The 14,656-nt window shown below is 41.5% G+C and overlaps 1 protein-coding gene across 1 annotated transcript in view; it reads left to right on the forward strand.

Moving 5' to 3' along the window:
* The window catches only part of brp (ELKS/RAB6-interacting/CAST family member bruchpilot), a 60,026-nt gene that overhangs the window by 15,979 nt on the left and 29,391 nt on the right, over positions 1-14,656 (forward strand). Inside the window, exons 7-17 of the mRNA XM_086973621.1 lie at positions 1,059-1,505; positions 2,252-2,412; positions 3,609-3,858; positions 4,464-4,666; positions 5,824-5,991; positions 8,782-8,893; positions 9,143-10,056; positions 10,296-10,484; positions 13,013-13,129; positions 13,509-13,737; positions 14,168-14,302. Of these exons, the coding sequence (XP_086829747.1) occupies positions 1,059-1,505; positions 2,252-2,412; positions 3,609-3,858; positions 4,464-4,666; positions 5,824-5,991; positions 8,782-8,893; positions 9,143-10,056; positions 10,296-10,484; positions 13,013-13,129; positions 13,509-13,737; positions 14,168-14,302 (2,925 nt within the window). The remainder of the gene's footprint in view (positions 1-1,058; positions 1,506-2,251; positions 2,413-3,608; positions 3,859-4,463; positions 4,667-5,823; positions 5,992-8,781; positions 8,894-9,142; positions 10,057-10,295; positions 10,485-13,012; positions 13,130-13,508; positions 13,738-14,167; positions 14,303-14,656) is intronic.

The following is a 14,656-nucleotide window of genomic DNA, read 5'->3' on the forward strand; positions in this document are numbered from 1 at the left end:
AAATTTTATTCAACCTAATGCACTAAAGGTTAATAACATAATAGGATTTTTAAGGATGAGTTATTGTTGAAACTATCACTTAATTTCAAATACAACAACGAAACTGTTAAAGGCTATAAATTGAAAGCAAATAGGCGGCTAGGTGGATCAGCATAGTGTTACGTAGATATTGGGTATTAACTAATTTGAACGAGAGCTTGTGATGCTAACTGCAGCCTGCGTTAACAGATACGATGACGATGAGATCGCTCCGAAAATAGTGAATAGGGGTTTTCTGTATCTTCAATCATGATCGCGTTTCTTAAATTATATATTCGAATAGTGAAACGTTCACTTTCACAGTTGCGTAGTATCCAACAATCGATGCCTTTTGGGCAGACTGTATTATCCTCTGCAATAAATAAATAAGCAGCACTTGTTAACATTCTCTAATGACAAAGCCTTTTACACTCGAAGAGCTAGTGGATATCTCGAGAACCCAGATTTTCGAGGTTCTTTCTGCGAGCATTACGCGAATCGACCAGTGAAGTGTACCGAGATCCATCGAAGCCAACACTTTCTCATGACAGCCATTTGCAGCCTAACCGCTACCGCTATCAGATCTGACGGAAAAACAAGATGCTGCATTTGAAAAGCAATTTAAAAAATATACGATCCTGCTAGCCACGTACGAACCCTGACCTCAAACGACTCGTCAATGTGTCAACAAAGATACTCATACACATCGTTTTACTCGCTCATTAGCCCTGATTAGCTCCAACATTGTATCGTTTTCGCCTCTGCTCTTCGGAACGTATACTCCAAAACAAGTTTATAAGACGATAGCTCAAAGATCGTCAGGTAAAGGGCCTGCTTTGCTTCCCCCAAATCATCTGAGCTGAATAAATGCTTAATTGAATTGGATATAGCTTGTTTAAAAAAGGATAAAAAGTTCTACTATTGTAATTAGGTTTGAAGCTTTGCTTTAATTGAAACTCGTATTAGGCATTCTCTAGTTACACTGTAAATTACTCAGAGGCTTTGTTATGAATTCATTTGTTTGCTAAACTTCAAAACAGGTTGAGGAATTGCGTGCGCGTCTCGAGGAGAAGAATAAACTGATCGAAAAGAGGACTCAACAATCCATGGCTACAAACCAGGAGCGCAGTCATCTCAATCAGGAACTTCAAGAACTTCGGGACCACATGGACATCAAGGATAGAAAGATCAACGTGCTACAACGTAAGATCGAGAACCTGGACGAACTCCTAAAGGAGAAGGACAATCAGCTAGATATGGCTAGAGCGCGCTTGACGGCCATCCAGGCCCACCACTCTACCAACGAAGGAGCTCTGACTGGTCTTGAGGAGGCGCTACAGGACAAAGAGAAACAGATAGCTCAACTGCGCGTTCAACGCGATCGTGCTGAGCAGGAACGTAACGAAGAACGGGAGCTACACGAGCGCGAAATTGCCGAGTATAAAATGCGACTGCATTCCATCGAATCCGACATGGACAAGTTACAGGTGTGGTAATGTTTTAATCATCGTGAGCATCCTGCTAGTTTCTTCCTTTTTTTTCCTCTCTTTTCTATAGGATAATAGTCCATGGAACGAATGAGTAATAGTAACATAGTAAGTAATGAGTAACATAGTCTAAAACAGAACCATTTGAATGGTAGCTGTTAGATAAACATATTTGTGGGTTGTGCTACCCACACAGTTATAAATAGGCATGTCGCAGTAGAAGGTGGCCTAATTATTACCCTCACTTAAGAGAACACTCCGCCGTGAAGGAGTGATCCGCGACAGACTTATTATCGTTATAATGCTATAAATGAGTCATTTATCTATACGTATGGCACGTACTATCACCCGATTTCAAGAACCGAAAAAACCAGAAGGTAGCCATAATATATTAGCAATGTAGCCGTACGACCATTTTTATTGCAATATATACGTATCTATGGTTTGTCAGCTGCTCTCGTTTAACTTTCTGTTCAGTTTAAATTTGAGCACAAGTATCCGCTAAAACTGAAAAACGGATTTGCTCCATCTCTAGTTAAGGCTATGGGCGGAATTATACAGTCGACTGATTTTGCGGTATGACTCAACCAAAATAGTTATTTTGGTTACTAAAATAGTTATATTTGGTACTGAGATAGGACGTTAGGTTAAGCCGTTAACTCTGTATGCCATTTGCCGTGATCGAACACGTAAAATTCGTACGAAAAACATAAATTCTAAGATTGGACCGTCCATCTTTGATACAGGTTCGCCTCGACAAAGCGGCAGCAGAAAAAGATCGGCTTGAAGGTCGACTGGAGACGTCGCAGTCGGAACTGGGTCAGGTTCGGGCGGAGCTCGACAAGATCCACGATGAACACAATAGAACCGCTAACGAATGGGACCGAATGCGCTCGGAAAATGCCAGGCAAGTCATTACCCGACAGCCGTCTTAACGATCTAATGTCTCCTCATGGAAGGGTTGTACCGAGCAGCATCTTCTTACAAACATAAGTAGCAATTAAGCACGTTATTGGAATTGACTTTTTTTTGGTGCAGGACTATGGAAAGCTGATTGTCTTTCTCCGATACCGTCGATGGCGTTCCGTTCTGTCAGCTTACGACAAAACTTAGTCAGTCCGCTTCATTCTGGTGGCAGCGGTATGATGATCGGCGATACGGCCGAAATCACGAATAGGTACAAGGCTCGCGAGCAGGTATGTCCACCTGGCCAGGTCGTGAGGTAATGCCTGTTCCTATTTGCCAGGGGTCGCTTGCTCGACTTGAAGATTGCTAAAGGAAAGACATGGAAAAGGTCGGTTCGTTGGAAAAGTACGTTTAAGGCTGAACGCGCACTACCAGATGAACTGATGAACAAGCCTCAAATTCAGCGTGTTGCTGATAAACGTCCTCTAAACCGCGAATCTGACTAGCTCCATCACAGCGGCTAAAGTCGATCCGAGTCTATATATTTCTAACATGCACTTCCAGAAACGCACCGACCGAAAGGAAAACACCAATTGCTGACGTTATTCTGAAAGAGCACATAGTAATGTGCAAAGCCCGCCGGTAGGAGTTAGGGTTGATAAAGCAAAGCGAATCGAACTAGTAGACCCCAGTTGTGTTGGCACCGTAACGCATGAAAACCATGCTATGTTCCTGTCATTGAAAATAGCACCATCGATCATGACGCATCAACTAGCCAGTACTCGGTCAGTAATAGGAATGTCACGGGAAAGACTGAAGATCTATGGAACAAAAGCACGTTATGTTGGACTAATCCGAAAATAAGTCCTGCCCGTTACATACCTGAAGGGACCCCGGAACGTATTAGACAGCTCAACGTGAAATCAAACCTACTAGGCGTTAGAGAATATCAGTAGAATGGGACGTCCCGCCGAAGAAGCGTGGCCGAGTGATGCAAAGGCGAACGTTATAATACGAATTAATGATAAATACGCGTCTTTTACGCAGAGCGAGTAATTTTTTTATCTACCAACAGCAAAGTTAAAGCGGTCCACTGCAATATATCGATCTATATAGATGCATATACACACCACTAAAACCACATACACATACAAAGATATGGCCTAAGGTATGTAACATGTGTGTCGGTATGTGTAGGCTTATTCTGGACAACGACCGTCTGCGCGAGAACATAGACAGATTGGAGGCCCGGTTAACGCGGGAGAGTCGGGAGCGATCTCGTGAACGCGAGCGGGAACGTGAGCGGGATCGAGACCGGGATCGAGATCGATCTCGGGAACGAGGCGACTGGGGAGACAGAGATGAACGGGGCTCGTCGAGGAGCCGTCTCGGAGCCTCGCCAGCCAGGTCCCTCTACCCCAGTTCCGAGGAACTTGAACGTTTACAGGTGACACACACGAACATCTATACAAATACATAATGAAGTTAGCATATTCCGAGTGTTCTGAACCTCGTAGATAAACTTAAACGTTGGTATTATATCATAGTGTGTTTCATTACTAAAGCAAGAAGCCGTATTGACATACTTTAGCATCAATTTTTACTAGTATTACGGCTTATAGTAGCATCCTATATGTATAAGTAAAATATAGTAGCCAAGGCTGCTTTTATGCCTACACAGCAGTGAAAGATTTCATCTCGAACCATTAGGCACAGCTAGCTAAACAACTCTGTCCTTTAAAAGCGAGTACTGCCAGCTTGTCAGTCAATACAAAGTGTCTTAATTTGGCCTAAATCATCGCCTAATACGTGTTGAGAGAGCGTATTGAGATAAACATCGTTGATTTTTCACCTAAATAAAAAAGAATATAGTATGCTCAACGAGCAATATGGTATACATATATAATGTATTATTTGCCCTAGCCAACTCCCTGGAGTCAATCCCGTTAGACTTTTCGACAGCTGCAGTGCACTATACCTCTCTTCCGAATCAACACCTAAACTAGCTAGTTTTGTATAAATCGTATGTGTAATATTATATTTGAATTACAGGAAAAATTAGATAAAACTCAGTCTGAACTCCGAAGGGCGCAAGCTGAACTTCGAATGAATCAAGCAGAGACGGACCGGAAGTGCGCAGAGGTCGACCAACTTCAGGAGAAGGTGGAACGCTCTCAAGGCGAGATCTACCGGCTTAAGGCGAAACTAGAGAATGCACAATCCGAGCGGGAAGCCCTGCAGGAAGAGTATGACAGGTAAGTAGCAAGTACAACTACGAGTCACTTCATCAATAGCACAGACAGGTTCGTGTCGTATAGAAACCCATACACGTTGGAAAATCGTTGCTATCATAGTCAGTGTCCTAAACATTACTAGCCACGTTATATCCATAATGAGAGGCAAAGCTAGGTTTATAGTTCAGGCCGAAGAGTCGGCCAGAGCTGAAGAAAACTGAATCAGGGAGGAGCAACCAATGCTCATACGCCTGCATTCTTTTTCGCATTTTCTACTGTGTTTGACTACTAAAGCCGATCACGGACCCAGGATGCAGTGATCCGTGGCACATTTGTGTATAAATATATAGCATTTTATGTCAGGTTTGACTTAGTCGTGCACAAAATGCACACTACATCACTTTAGTGCTTAATCTAAAGTCATCTGAATTTATTCTTAGCCTGAGCAGGTAAATTTTGTAGATTAAAACCTATTTATAAGTATGCTTTCGAATTAGAAAAGTCCTAAGTGGTCTATAAATGGTACAATAAAAGAAACCAGGTGTCTGTATCTGAAATTAAATTGACCATGTGTAAGCAGTTCAAATCGTGCCAACCGTTTGTAGTTGTTTATTGTTTGACATCTTCTATTTTTTTTTTAAATATTTTTCCGGATCTCTTCGATTTCCTGTTCTAAGATAAGCGTCAATATCAAAACCATAAGCTATAAAAGGACTAACAACGGCTCGAACTTATTTAGAATTTATCATAAAATGCATGCAACCTGTTGTGACAATTAAATTTTGCAAAAAGTTAGGTTTAACGAAGTATACGCATGCCAAAACACTAGAACAAGGGCCAGGGGGTCGATAATATTATATAAAAACGAAGTATGAACCAATGACTATATTTTATTTACATGTTTCGGATTACGGATCTTATAACCAGTCTCGTAGCGCAATCAGTGTTAGAGTTCTAATGATCCGTATCTGCGCACAGTCTTTCCATTTAAATAATCGTAAATCCACCTTTCTTAAGTGTAAACCTACTTTTGCAAAATTATGAGAACGCCTCTTGCATCTACTATGAATTTCTAAACAGGGAAATTCGCTTGAGTTTATTTGCTTTGACGCTTGTTCCGTACCTAGTAGTTACCTAGTAGTACCGTAGTTATATAACTACTACCCCCCAACCAACAGAGTGCAGGGTATGATCGCGCGGTACCACCTGGAAAAGGACTCGCAACAAGGAGAAACTGAAAAGCTTAAATCCGAGCTTGAACGCGTCCAGGGAACGCTAAGCAAAGTGCAAGCGCAATACGATAAAACGCAGGCGGCACTCGACAAGGCGCAGATGGACGGCGACAGGTAAGCGACGTGAAACTGCTACTTCCTTTGGACTGTCCTTAGTTTAAGGCGCTAATAATAATAATGAACATGCACAATTCGTTTGTTGTTGGCGGCCCTGTGACTACTTTCTTTCACTAGGTTAGATACCCGCCCAACGCCTGCGCCTCTCCTCGTCCAAACCAGCAGAGCAGGAAAATTTCGAAGAGCTTTGGCTTAATCCCTTACTGTAACTCAGTCTTACCGAACTAAAAAACACGATCGAGTTCGTGTGTTCATTCTTGCCAGATAGCATTCAAACCTTTCAATGTATACATTTTTAACTTGATTTGCTATACTATACACATCACGGTTTTACCAGTAGAACTGACGTTAAGATCATAAATCGCTTTTGAAAATAGCCCTCTTGGATTCCATAAAATAATAGGACCTAGAGATTATTGAATTATATACCATTATATAATATTACAAGCTGTTCAGCGATCACATTTGTCAGTAACAAGAAGCATGACATATTATAAGATTGCCTACAGGATCATAGATTCTCCGTAGTCTGCGATGACGGAAACCACAACAAGCCTGTCAAGTCTTTAGGTCCCGTTGGATTGAAGCGTTGACGGTAGACTGAAATGGTGACAATTGGTCCTTTGCGAGGATTCACGTCGCTGCCAGTAGGTAGGCAAAAATGTCGCGCGTTTTTCAGTGCAACCCCATGGACCTGTAAAGGAGCGAAGCCTTTGCCTGCTTCACTTGCTTGAGTCTCTTCGCAGGCAAATTCTTCCGGATTGCGTTCACTTTGTATGTGGCAACTTTGAGGCAGCACAACTCTGCCGTCCCTCGTGCATTTGTCTGGTTACTTTGATTGTTAGATCTAATTCCGAGACGTCAGAATGTGACAATTGACCGCTTACATGAATAATTAAGTGGTCTGCATAAAGAAAAACCTTCATGATATTTCTGGGTCCATACTTCTTTTTGGAGTTATCTTTAGGTGGGACTGAAAAAAACAAGAGATTGAGGTGTTTACCTTGAATCAGGTCTGCTGAAAACTGGCTGCGAAATTTGAAGCTTTTGTTCCTGTTAGACGTTTTCCGCGATTAGGACAGCAATCAGAAAGTCTTCCATTGCCCGTGGTAGGGAAAAGTTGTTGCGATACCGTGACTAATGACGACACATCGTACAATCGTTCTGGATCCTGAGGAGTCTTCTTTGTAAGACTGGACCGACGATGGTGCTCCGGTGCTGCTTAGCCTGTGCTACAGATGGATTTATGCAATCCCCTCCAATCCTTGAGTTTCACTTCTAAAAAGGACCTACCTGGGTACGTTATACGGGTATATATATATATATTACCTTTATCTCTGTGCCGGCTCTTCTGAACGACTTGACGCTGGATGATTGACAGAGGCGCGACTGTGAAAGGCACACCCTTTGGAGCTGCCCTTTCAGCAAGAGCGGCCTCACAGCTCGATTCGAAAAGGAAGGTATATAGCTCATGAAACTCTGATTCCAAATGTAGCTCTTTAGTATCGTAGAAACCCAGGTTCTGCTATTAATTAATCTTTCTTGAACTCCATGTACTTGAGATAGCCTGTTTATGGAAAGATGATCACCGGGAGATTCGAAATATCGAAATGCTCGTCTGTGTTGGGCATCACACTACCTATATTTATTTTAGCGGCTGCACGTAACGCAATGGGGACTTTCCGGGGCATAAGTTGTTGCAAAGTCGCTCTAAAATGGTCGACAATATCATTGCTTACAAGCAGCACTGTCTTTGTCGACAGGGCGCTACACGATCATTTCCTGCTATTTAAATATATTCATGCCCTTATCCGTCGGGGCTGCGGTTGAAAGACGCGTTCTATTTGCTTTGTACAATTTCCTCTTTACTATTTGAAGCTTCAATACGGCCCAGTAAAAATGCTGTGAACGCTTTGACATCGCGTTTCAGCGGCATAGTATACGTTTCATAATTCGCCCAGTCGCCCTGTTTATTCCAACAAACGACTCAATCATTCCGCTGAGTCCGCCAGCTGCTTTGTCTTGACAGCTGTTGTTCGGCATCATGCAGCATGGAGTACTCTGTTGCATTTATCACAGGATAGGCTGACGCCCTTTTGTCACATCGCAGGAAGCGAAACCGTTCGTTTGCAGAACCTCTGACATCAAAGACCTATTCCTCTGTCATTCACCACAGATTTTCCAATAATCGTATTTGTTCCACCCCGCAAATCGTGCCACTCCAGCAAAATTTAACAAATAGAAACCAAAAACGGTGTCTGTGGTATTATTTATCTTAAACGAAGGTAAGGAAGCCATGGGTACACGCCTCATGGACGATGTTCCTAGAAACCATGCTTGAATTCGTTGCCGCTTCTTACTTCGAAAAAGTACAAAGCCCACAAGAAAATAACACTTCAATAAGTTGTACTCAAATTTAAAAACAAGACACATTCGAGTAAACATAAAACGGAATTATAAATTGAATAAATTACACTATATTTATAAACCTAGAATACATGCATGATCTCCTGTAAGGGAACACTAAAAAATAACCGAATTTTTCAAAGGGGACTATGCTCGTAGTACTAGCCACTATTACGCTGTGGCGTAATTCATATTTGAAATCCGTGAATGGAAATGAAGTTCCGTGTCAAACATTTATACTTAATTTGTATTACAAACTAGTAGCTCTTCGACAATCGCAATTAGTAAACGTAAAAAATATATCTGTCCTCAAGAAGAGAAGCTTATTAGATATGTTTTCGCTTTTCGTTGTTTTTCGTCCTTTGCTCCATGATTACGCAGATTGCAAGAAAAATTAGATAAAGTAAGCACAGAGCTTCGCCGCTACCAAACTGATCGAGAGAGAGCGCAAGGTGAAGCTGAAACCCTTCAGTCGCAAGTCAATTCACTGCAGGTGAGTTGATCACTATTTATAGCGCTGTGCTCGTTGGGTCTATATGTCCGGCAATAAATTAATTTTTCATTTCTTAGTTTTCATGCTTTCTAAGGATTTCTTCCATTTGTGATGTGCTGTATATGGCGGTGAAAGAAATGACACCAGCAAATACAAGCTAGCCTATTGTGAACCGTTATTGACACGACCTTATCCAGCGGGCGTGGCTGTTGTTAAACTTGTTCTCTTTTATTCGATCATATCCATCAGGTTCAAGTCCAACGGCTGCAGAAAGAGTGCGACATGGCCCTGACCGAGAAGGAGGCATTCAAAGAGAAATACGAGCGTTTGAACTCATCGCTAGTAAGACTTCAGAAGGAGCGCGATCTGGCAGTCGCCGACATGGACAGCCATAAAGAAAAGGCGGAAGCGTTGCAAGGTCAATTGATAAAGACTGGCAAAGAGCGGGACGCCGCCATAGCCGAGTTTGAGATGCTTAAAGAGCGTCACGACAAGAGCTTCCTTCAGATCGATCGGTACCAACGAGAGGCAGAGGCGGCCTCTGGTGACCTCCGCCTCGTCAGAGAGAAGTATGAGAAAGCACAGACACTTCTAGATAAGGCCCTCCAGGACAAGGAAGTTGCGCGGGCCGAGGCCCAAACGGCACTGGAGAAAGTGGACCGCGTTCAGGCCGACGTCTACAAGATGCAGACTCGGCATGAACAGCTACAGAAGGATATGGACCGGCTTGTGGTTGAACATGACCGCTGTGGACAGGTGCTTAGTAAGACCAAGGACGAGCACAAACGGGCTATGGACGAGTTTGAAGGCGTGAAAGAAATGTACATGAGAACCAACGCTCAACTGGCCAAGCTCAAGGACACTGAAGACCAGTATCGGCAGGATTTGGACAGGGCCATGGTCGACGCCGAACTCTACAAGGAACGTCACGACAAGCTAGCACAAGATATGCGAAAGGTCCAGGCAGACCGGGACCATTTGCAGCAGGAACTTGATCGCATTACACTCGAGTACGAGAAGGCGCAGCGAAACAGCAAGGCGCAAGACGAGCTCGCCCAGACTCAACTCGAGTTAGAAGCAGCATATGAGAAGATGGAGAAGTATCAAAATGACATTCGAAAGATCACTGTCGATAAAGATCATTTTGAGGAAGAAAACCACAGGTTAGTTCACGTAAACCGATTAAATAATTTTCTTTATATATCGGCATGTGTAAATGACACACATGTTGTCGAATTAATCCATTTGGACAATCCTACTAATGGCCATTTTGTGCGTCTATTTATGTTGAATCTCAAAAAGCCTGCACCTTTAGGCCGTTCTCATTACAGACATTATTACAATACAAAGTTACAATACGGCGTCACTGGATAATGATTTTGTATGTTGACTATGCGTTTAGGCTTGAGGCGGAGCTGGATCGTGCAGAGCGTCAAATCAAGCAGATGCAAACGACGATTGATAAGAACCAAGGCGAAATCGAGCGCTTGCGCATCGACCTCGAGAAGGTTACTGATAAACTTGAGAGAGCGCAGCAAGACGTCGAGAAAATGAGCACGCAAAGAGACAAGGCACAAGAGGATCTCCTAAGGTAAAAATACTTTTATTTATTATTTATGAAGTTGTTTCATGTTATAATATCAGAAACAAAATGATAGAAAAAGGTTTCCTTTGTACTGAAGATCTTGGTTTTATTAGATTTTTTTTCTTTTTATAATTTTGATTATATTTTTAATTGAACGTTCGGTGCTGGCTCAAATTCAACGAATATTGTCCCCACCTGAAAACAGGTAGGTCTTAACATTTTGACAATAATAATGTGCGTTATTTTTTTACATCTTTGAAGTGAATGATATAGACATTGTTAGGTGATAGTTTTGTCACCTAGTTTTTGAAAAATACTATAATAAAATACTAATGGTTACATTGCAAACGTTTCTGCTCTATAGACACTAATAACTTACTTTAGTAAGTATAGCACATTTTACACAGTTTCGTTGTGTATTTTCGGCTACGTGCACACGAATTGCGTGTTTTATCTGACAATTCATTTTTGTTACACTGGCTGTCACTGCGTTTGGTTAGTAACTTACTCTAGTAAGTTTATATATATATATATATATATATAGCTTTTGACTCCGTCTTCTGACCTGGGCACTTCCCGGACACCAGCTCTATTGATGCGGATGCCAGCTATCGTCTGATAATAGCGTTTCTTGAGTCAATTCTCGTTGGCTTGCTGGTTGCACATTATAACATTGATTTACGTCAGCTTGTACGGGCGACCACTACCGAGATCATGTCGACCTAGTTTTGTTTCATCATATTAATAATAATCTTATTATGTATAAATGACTACTTTCCTCGACAATATGATTCGATTGTAAGTAAGCTAATAAAGGTTGTACTAGCGACCGTAAAATCCGGATAGAAATACCTATGGGGTTGTCGCGGATAACCACGAACGAAAAAAGCCGGAAGTTTACAAACCCAAAATGTAGCTGACAACGTTACAGTGAAAGACGTACTTCTAAAAATCGAGCTCACAAATAAACAATAAAATGTCATAATAAAATGAAGCGCTTTGGTTGAGCGTAAGCAGAAACGAAATGAAGGGCACAATAGTGGTTAGTTTTCGGGTTCAGGTGCTCTTTTTATATACTCATTGAAAGAATATTTGTCTAGACTCTGATATGCTTAATGGCATGTACTTATTATACGACACGTATGATCAAATATGGAGACATGTGATTTCTAAGGTATTGAAAAATATTTTTGTCATACAAGAATATAGTTGGGTCTGATTAGGCGAACAAAAATAAAGAAAGACCAAAAATGAGTAAAGAAATGCGCTGCTGTAAAGTTGACCCTTGTTTTGTTTATTGTTTGTAATTCGTCTGTTGTATGGGATCGCTCTACAAGAGGCTTTCAGTAAGTACTGCAGATTGCAATGTCTGTGTCCACTTGAGCCCTGACACGTGCAACAGTAGCGATGTGTAGGATCACTGATGATCGAACACACAAAGACACGTGAATGTGTGTTATATTACAGCTGTCGATAAAAACCAACAATGTCAAGAAATTTAATTACTTTAAGAGTAATCATTGAACCGACTTGTCTTCTAGGCGTCTCCTAAAATGCTTTAATAAAAAGCTTATGATATTTAAAAAAGGCGACTTTACATATTGTTCTAGGCTACGTGGATCCGGCGCAATCTTTTGTAATGAGTTTCATTGTAGGACATTGATACAGGCTGTGGCCAAACATATTTTCTGGATACCATCATCCTCACTATCCGATGGGGCGTGCAAAGGGGTGCGGCCAGGAAACCACTGCCTTATTTTTGACGCGGTGCGTTCATCCTGGCTCTGCGTATTCCACTTAAAACGGCCACGATTAAAACGGCTATGCGATTTATGTTAGTTAGTAACAATAGCAAAAGATAAGCGACATCTAATGACAAAGTTGTGACGGGCTTGAAATTGAGTTCCTGCTAGTAACTTTCCTAACAAAAATCACTTTAGTTTGAGTGAACACTGAATTAGTATAGCATAACAATAATGCAATGAGGAATCATCATTACGGTTAATAGCTGCTTTCATGGTTGCCATCCGTTTCGTAGATTTACTGGAGAAACCCGAGATAAACTCATTGAGACTGACCTAGGTACTGACACAGAAACTCAGTTATAGAAAACCATGTCTGTTTGCACCCAAGCTGAAAACCCTTTGTTGACGGACTGCGATTATTTATACAGAGTAATAAATAATGATTATAATAATTGCAACAAAACTGATTTAAACACTAGATCATACTCCAACAAAGAATCACGACTTGTCTGGAAGCTTCGCTCACGTATGAGATGGGGTTCCATGATACTATATAAAGAACTACCACAAGTACCACAGAGAGTGTAAGTTGTTAAAAAGACAGACCTTGTTAATAGGCACGAGAACTGCCATTGATTCTACTTGCTAACCTTTTTAAAGGCTTTCGTCAGATTAATCATAGTCATTTTTCTTCAAGACCGGTAAAAGTGCGCCTGTCTTAGATAAACTTGATTCATTTAAAGCGTTTTATTAAATTGTAGTTTTAATGTCAACACTTATTTTTTTTAGGCTGAGAAGTGAGTTGGAGCGTGCGGTGGGTGATCGTGGGTTGACCGCTGAGGAGAGGAAGTCCCAACAGGCCGAAATGGAACGTCTCTACCTCGAAATTGAAAAGGCGAGAGATAGGTGAGTAAATCCATGGAATTTGATTATGTCATCTAAATGATTTTCACCTAATGTTTGGTACAGGCACTGCTCGTAACCGATGTGGCAATTCTGTTGGATGCAGTTAACTGTATACTTTAGGGCTAATATATGAAGGCAAAAGTTACAGTTACGATAATCATTACCGTTATGACCGTAGTGCTAATCTACGTTATTACTAACGTATTAAATACATATTTCTACATACTATTTCTACATTCCATTGATTGATTCATATTTTGTGCATTACTAACGTTACAACACCCAGCATATATTTGTATATAACAACGAAATGTCACGCGTTCTGAAGCATTGAAAATTTTAACGCAAATTAATTACTCTAACTGCCTTTTAATACCAGGTACGAAAACGCTCGTGCAGAAATCAAGAAACTGCAGGAGCAGCGTTCATCGCAGCAACTGGAAATGGAACGGCTGAGATGCGAGTTGGAGGCCAGCGCGGGCCGAACGTCGGCATTTTCCTCTGTTGAACAACGACAGAAACAGGAAATCGAGAGGTTGTTCGTGGACAACGAAAGGCTGAAGGACCGGCTAGAGAGGCAGCAGACCGAACTCACCCGGCTGCAGAAGGTAAAAACAATAGCAAAAAGTAATTTAATAACAGCAATCAATCGTCGTCAACATCATATCATCTATTTCCCGAATTTATAATTCGATGCATAGTTGACGATTGGAAAGAAAACCTACGTACTTGTCGGCCTAGTACAGTTCTTACCTAATGACACTAGAATAGATATTGGCAAACCATGTCAACATAGTAAGTTTTACTAAAAATTTTACACTATTTATTGGAACACGCAATCATTTATGCCAATCTAAGTAATCCACATTGGTGTGAGTCTGTGTTATGGAAGAGTCTACGTCTTCTATAAAAATTGCATTTGCTACCTCTCTTGAACATGAACACTGCTTGCGTATTTATAGCTCCGTGTCACTCTTACCTTTTCCAAATATATGAGCTAGTCAATGGATAATCGTAATAAAATGTCAATTTGCACAGGAGCGTGAGTCACTTCAAAATGCGTTATCGCAAGCTCGTTCACAAATCGAACAAGGCCTGCCCCCTCGACCGCCCTCCAAACTCGACAAATCAGAGGTGGATCGACTCAGGGAACTCCTTGGAAGATCCGACCAGGTATAGATGACATCCATCACACATACCATCCATTAATTTATAAGTAAATGAGACGACTTACTTATATACTAGTCTAGCATGTCACAAATACAGCACTTTAGTGGAAGTCTATGCGGTTATCGCAGTGTTTGTACTGACGATAAACGAGATAAGGACATGATAAGTATCGGATTTCAGAAGACAAGGCAAGGCAAGGCAAGGCAGCGGCCAGTAACTTCTCGCTTATATTGACCTATCGCTCCCTTATTCCCATATTTGGGTTAATAGGTTCCGTCAACAGGAAGAGGAAAGCAACACCAGCCGTGTGGGCGGTCGAAGCAGCGCATCGTTTGTTTCTCGCAACCGCTCTCAGTT

The sequence above is a fragment of the Varroa jacobsoni genome, unplaced genomic scaffold, assembly GCF_002532875.2.
Source record: "Varroa jacobsoni isolate VJ856 unplaced genomic scaffold, vjacob_1.0 scaffold_226, whole genome shotgun sequence".
In the NCBI taxonomy this organism is placed as follows: Eukaryota; Metazoa; Arthropoda; class Arachnida; order Mesostigmata; family Varroidae; genus Varroa; species Varroa jacobsoni.